The following is a 6852-nucleotide window of genomic DNA, read 5'->3' on the forward strand; positions in this document are numbered from 1 at the left end:
GGCTGAGGCAGGAGAATGGCGTGAACCCGGGAGGCGGAGCTTGCAGTGAGCTGAGATCCGGCCACTGCACTCCAGCCTGGGCGACAGAGCGAGACTCCGTCTCAAAAAAAAAAGAAAGAAAGAAAGGAAAGAGCTAAAATTCGGTGAAATTTAAAAGGGTTGTAGAAAACTGTGAAGTGTTTGTTTTCTTCACTTCACTCTGATTTTATTTTACTTATTTATTTTGAGACAGCATCTTGCTCTGTCACCAAGGCTGGAGTGCAGTGGCACAATCACGACTTACTGCAGCCTCAAACTCTTGAGCTCACATGATCCTTCTGCCTTAGTCTCCTAAGTAGCTGGGACTTCAGGCACATGCCACCATGCCTGGCTAATTTAAATTTTTTTTTTTTTTTTTTTTAGACACAGGGTCACACTATGTTGCCCAGGCTGGTCTTGAACTCCTGGGCTCAAGTGATCCTCTCACATGGGCCTCCCAAAGTACTGGGATTATAGGGGTGAGCCACCACACCAGCCATCACTCTGATTTTAGAACATAGGACTTGTACGCAAAGGTTAGGATAAGGAACTAAAGATGCCAAAAAATACCCCAAACATTAATTGCAAAAAAAAGACTAATGTTTGGCCAGACACGGTGGCTCACGCCTTTAATTGCAGCACTTTGGGAGGCCGAGGCAGGTGGATCACGAAGTCAGGAGATGGAGACCATCCTGGCTAACACGGTGAAACCCTGTCTCTACTAAAAACGCAAAAAAAATTAGCCGGGCCTGGTGGCGGTTGCCTGTAGTCCCAGCTACTCGGGAGGCTGAGGCAGGAGAATGGGGTGAACCTGGGAGGCGGAGCTTGTAGTGAGCCGAGATCGTGCCACTGCACTCCAGCCTGGGCGACAGAGCGAGACTCTGTTTAAAAAAAAAAAAAAAAAAAAGACTAATGTTTGTGAAGAGCTTATAACATAGAAAAATATTTGTTATAAAATTAAAATTAAATGAAAAAGTAGGATACAAAACTATATAAAAAGTAAGATCTCAACTATGTGGGAAAAAAAGGATAAAGGTAATAGCTCAAAATGGTGATAGTGGTTGTATTTAAGTAGTCTATCTATAGTGATTTTTTTCTTCTTTTTTACTTTTCTGTGTCTTCCAAATTTTTCTCTACTGGGGGGATTTTTTTTTTTTTTTTTTTTTGAGACGGAGTCCCACCTGTCTCCCAGGCTGGAATGCAGTGGCAAGATCCCTGCCCACTGCAACCTCTGCCTCTCGGGTTCAAGTGATTCCCCTGCCTCAGCTTCCCAAGTAGCTGGGATTACAGGCACACGCCACCATGCCCAGCTAATTTTTTTTTTTTTTTTTTTTTAAGACGGAGTCTCGCTCTGTCGCCCAGGCTAGAGTGCAGTGGTGTGATCACAGCTCACTGCAACCTCCGCCTCCCGGGTTCATGCCATTCTCCTGCCTCAGCCTCCCGAGTATCTGGGACTACAGGCATGCGCCACCATGCCTGGCTAATTTTTGTATTTTTAGTAGAGATGGGGTTTTACCATGTTGTCCAGACTGCTATCAAACTGAACATACACAATTAGCCAGGCAAGGCGGCGCCTGTAATTCCAGCTACTCGGGAGGCTGAGGCAGGAGAATCGCTTGAACCCGGGAGGTGGAGGTTGCAGTGAGCCGAGATTGCGCCATTGCACTCCAGTCTGGGTGACAGAGTGAGACTCTTGTCTCAAAAAAAAAAAAAAATCTTCAGGCCGGGCACGGTGGCTCACGTCTGTAATCCCAGCACTTTGGGAGGCTGAGGCGGGTGGATCACGAGGTCAGGAGATGGAGACCATCCTGGCTAACATGGTGAAACCCTGTCTCTACTAAAAATACAAAAAATAAATTAAAAAAAAATTAGCCGGGCGTGGTGGTGGGCGCCTGTAGTCCCAGCTACCCTGGAGGCTGAGGCAGGAGAATGGCGTTAACCCGGGAGGCGGTGGAGCTTGCAGTGAGTGGAGATCGCGACAGAGCGAGTCTCCATCTCAAAAAAAAGAAAAAAAAAATCTCCAGTCTCCTCTTCCATCCATTAATTTTCTTTTTTTTTTTCCCTCTCTCTCTCTCTTTTTATTTATTTATTTATTTTGAGATGGAGTCTCAATCTGCTGCCCAGGCTGGAGTGCAGTGACAATCTCAGCTAACTGCAACCTCCACCTCCCGGGTTCAAGCAATTCTCCTGCCTCAACCTCCCGAGTAGCTGGGATTACAGACACGTGCCACCACGCCCAGCTAATTTTTGTATTTTTAAAGTAGAGACAGGTTTCACTATGTTGGCCAGACTGGTCTCAAACTCCTGACCTCAAGTGATCTGCCTGCTGCGGTCTCCCAAAGTGCTGGGATTACAGGAGTGAGCCACCATGCCTGGCCATCCACAGATTTTCACTGTGCTCCTGCGTCAGCCACTCCAGGTCTTTCAAGTACATTTGGCTGGTCTTCCAGATCGTCACAGAGTGATCTGACAATGTCCAGTCTCATGTAATTCTCAGGCTTGACTAGGCTTCGGAAAACCTGGAGGCATCGCTCTTTCAGGGTATACGCTGGCAGTGTGATGTTGGCAAAAACAGGCTGTCCATCAACATTGGAACATGGCGTAAACAATTCAGTTTGGTTAACCATAAGTTTATCGTGTGTCCTTGCATCTCTGAAGAGCCATGGGTGGCTTCGGAAATTGTGGATGCAGAAGTCCCTGCCGGGCAGCAGCTCTTCATAGCAGTTGAGCCACACAGGCAGCACGATGCGTGGGCTGCGGTTGCAAATGACCAGGGAGAGCCCAGGTGAGTTTCTGGAGCGCAGCACGGGCCATGCTGCTCCAGCCGCCATCTCCTCTCCAACTCTTCCTGGCAGTACTCTTCTGGGCCTGCCTCTTGGGTGCCCGCCTTGGCCTCTAACTCCACCCCGTTCCCCGCTCTCCAGGGCCTTACCTCCGAAGCCTTGACAACTCGGGCCTGCCCATACCAGTTCTTAAAGAAACTACTTCCCTTCACCCGGATTTCGGCAGGCTGGGAGTACATAACCTCCTACCTGGGTGGTAAGCAAGACATCCTAGATCAGACAGACTTACTCTCAGCCTCTCCTACCTAGCCCGTCCCACTGAAGAGCTACCTATAGTGGGAGAGATCCAAATGGAATCCCAATAATACAACTGTGATAGGAAGATCCAAAGAGGAATTTGAGGGTATTCCATGAGATAGCACACCTGAGGGTTCTTTATGTCAATCTAGTATTTATTGGACACTTCATGGCTGGGCGCAGTGGCTCACACCTGTAATCCCAACACTTTGGGAGGCCGAGGCAGGTGGATCACCTGAGGTCGGAGTTCAAGACCAGCCTGGCCAACATGGTGAAACCCCATCTTCACTAAAAATACAAAAAAATTGGGCCGGGCGCGGTGGCTTAAGCCTGTAATCCCAGCACTTTGGGAGGCTGAGACGGGCGGATCACGAGGTCAGGAGATCGACACCATCCTGGCTAACACGGTGAAACCCCGTCTCTACTAAAAAAAATACAAAAAACTAGCCGGGCGAGGTGGCGGGCGCCTGTAGTCCCAGCTACTCGGGAGGCTGAGGCAGGAGAATGGCGTGAACCCGGGAGGCGGAGCTTGCAGTGAGCCGAGATCCGGCCACTGCACTCCAGCCCGGGCGACAGAGCGAGACTCTGTCTCAAAAAAAAAACAAAAAACAAAAAACAAAAAAATTAGCCAGGCATGGTGGCGTATGCCTGTAATCCCAGGAACTTGGGAGGTTGAGGCAGGAGAATTGCTTGAACCTGGGAGGCAGAGGTTGCAGTGAGCCAAGATCACACCACTGCACTCCAGCCTGGGTGACAGAGTGAGACCCCATCTTATAAACAAACAAACAAACAAACAATTAGCCAGGCGTGGTGGCAGGTGCCTGTAATCCTAGCTACTAGGGAGGCTGAGGCAGGAGAATTGCTTGAACCCGGGAGTTGGAAGTTGCAGTGAGCTGAGATTGCGCCATTGTACTCCAGCCTAAGCAACAAGAGTGAAACTCCAGCTCAAAAAAAAAAAACCGCGGTGAAAAAAAAACCATGTCTCACAAAAGCACTTTGGGAGGCTGAGGCAGGAAGATCACGAGGTCAGGAGATCGAGACCATCCTGGCCAACATGGTGAAACCCCATCTCTACTAAAAATACAAAAATTAGCTGGGTGAGGTGGTGTGTGCCTGTAGTCCCAGCTACTCGGGAAGCTGAGGCAGGGGAATCGCTTGAACCTGGGAGGTGGAGGTTGCAGTGAGCCGAGACCATGCCATTGCACTCCAGCCTGGGTGACAGATCTACACCCCATCTCGGAAAAACAAATAAACAAAATACAAACAAAAAAAAATGTAATATTTATTGAACACTTCATTATTCAGGTTCTGGTCCAGGAAGAGTTCACAATTTTATTGTGGAGAAAAGATAGGATATGAGAAAATAGGATATGGGGGCAATACAGGTATTTGTCAAAAGAGGGAGGTGACATCTGGTGGGATGCACTTTTTTTTTTCTTTTTTTTTATTTATTGAGACGGAGTCTTGCACTGTTTTCTCAGGCTGGAGTGCAGTGGTGCAATCTCAGCTCACTACAACCTCTGCCTCCCAGATTCAAGCAATTCTCCTGCCTCAGCCTCCCAAGTAGCTGGGACTACAGGTGCCCACTGCCATGCCCAGCTAAGTTTTGTATTTTTAAAGTAGAGATGGGGTTTCACCATGTTAGCCAGGCTGGTCTCGAACTCCTGACCTCAAGTGATCTGCTCGCCTTGGCCTCCCAAAGTGCTGAGATTACAGGCACGAGCCACTGCACCTGGCCTACTTTAATCTTATTTTGATTAATAAATGAACATGGTACAAAATTCAAAAGGTACCAAAGGGCTCAGTGTGGTATCTCATGCCTGTAATCCCAGCACTTTGGGAGGCTGAGGTGGGAGGATGTCTTGAGTCCAGGAGTTCAGGACCAGCTTGGGCAACATAGCCTGACCCCATATCTACAAAATAATACAAAAATTAGCTGGGCCTGGTGGTGCATGCCTGTGGTCCCAGCTACTCCGGAGGCTGAAATGAGAGGATCCCTCGATCCTCCTACTGCACCACTGCACTCTAGCCTGGCAAAAAAGTGAGGATAGCAACAGGAGGCAGACAAATCCTAGGCAGACGGGGGCAGGTTCCCAGTGAAACTCCACCTTCAAGCAGAAAACAGTTGAAAGCCAAGCTACAAGTCCTGGATAAATGCATGGGTGGAATTGAGAACCCCTCTTCCCATTTGTTGCACTTTCTTCTGATTGATCCCTACCCTTCACCTATTTTACATATACCTACCCTTCCCTAATTGGTTTGTTACACTGTCATGCCCATCTTTGAATGGTGCCTTTTTTTTTTTTTTTTTTGAGACGGAGTCTCACTCTGTTGCCCAGGCTGGAGTGCAGTGGCGTGATCTTGGCTCACTGCAAGCTCTGCCTCTGGGGTTCAGCCATTCTTCTGCCTCAGCCTCCCGAGTAGCTGGGACTACAGGTGCCCAGCACAACGCCTGGCTAATTATTTGTATTTTTAGTAGTGACCGGGTTTCACCGCGTTAGCCAGGATGGTCTTGATCTCCTGACCTCCTGATTCGCCTGCCTTGGCCTCCCAAAGGGCTGGGATTACAGGAGTGAGCCACCGTGCCTGTTTTAGCCTTTTTTTTTAGCCTTTTTTTTTTTTTTTTTTTTTGCATACACTCAAACCAATCAGCACACACACCCCTATTTTGAGCCCATCAAAGCCCCGGACCCAGCCACAATGGAAGAGAAACCACCTAACTTGGGAGACCACTCTCCTTTCCCCTCTCCATTAAGAGTTGTTTCATCGCTCAATAAAATTCTCTCCGACCCTCTTCACCCTTTGAACTGTCAGCATAACCTCATTGTTCTTGGATGCACGACAAGAACTCGGAAACTGCTGAACGTGGGTACAAGCTGAAACACAGGCAGCCTGGGGCATGCCTCAGCCCAGCCAAGGGCTGAGCCAGTGTGCAAGCCAGGCGTGGCCAGGTGGGCCGAGTGGGCAGGGTACCTCCAGCAGCAAGCCAGGGGCGTGAGGCCTGGGTAGGGGGCATCGCTGGCTGCAGAGGTCCCCGGCTGGCAAAGTGAGAAAAATCCTGCGTCATTGAGATCTTGTCATTAAAAAAAAAGAAAAAAAAAATATACCAAAGGGCATCATTCCTATTCACCAACAAACTGGTCCCTCCCGAGACAACCATCATTACCAGTTTTTTTGTTTGTTTGAAACAGTCTCGCTGTGTTGGCCCGGCTGGAGTGCAGTGGCACAATCTTGGCTCACTGCAACCTCCGCCTCCTGGGCTCAAGCAATTCTCCTGCCTCAGCCTCCCAAGTAGCTGGAATTATAGGCATGTGCCACCAAGTCTGGCTTATTTTTGTATTTTATAGTAGAGATGGGGTTTCACCATGTCGGCCAGGCTGGTGTCTCGAACTCCTGACCTCAGGTAATCCACCCACCTCGGCCTCCCAAAGTGCTGGGATTACAGGTGTGAGCCACCACCCCCAGCCCACTACCAGTTTCTTATGTATCCTTCTAAATATATCCTATACTCAAGAATACAAATATGCCGGGCGCGGTGGCTCAAGCCTGTAATCCCAGCACTTTGGGAGGCCGAGGCGGGCGGATCACGAGGTCAGGAGATCGAGACCATCCTGGCTAACATGGTGAAACCCCGTCTCTACTAAAAATACAAAAAACTAGCCGGGCGTGGTGGCGGGCGCCTGTAGTCCCAGCTACTCGGAGGCTGAGGCAGGAGAATGGCCTGAACCTGGGAGGCGGAGCTTGCAGTGAGCCG

The 6852-nt window shown here is 49.3% G+C and overlaps 1 protein-coding gene across 1 annotated transcript; it reads right to left on the bottom strand.

The window, feature by feature from the left end:
- Positions 1-2368: 2368 nt before the first annotated feature.
- VHLL (VHL like) lies at positions 2369-3040 on the bottom strand. The gene is given in 3 exon segments (XM_025378735.1): positions 2369-2446; positions 2448-2857; positions 2860-3040. Coding segments are annotated over 3 exon segments (669 nt in total).
- Positions 3041-6852: the final 3812 nt, after the last annotated feature.

Source organism: Theropithecus gelada, chromosome 1 (genome assembly GCF_003255815.1).
Source record: "Theropithecus gelada isolate Dixy chromosome 1, Tgel_1.0, whole genome shotgun sequence".
Classification (NCBI taxonomy): domain Eukaryota; kingdom Metazoa; phylum Chordata; class Mammalia; order Primates; family Cercopithecidae; genus Theropithecus; species Theropithecus gelada.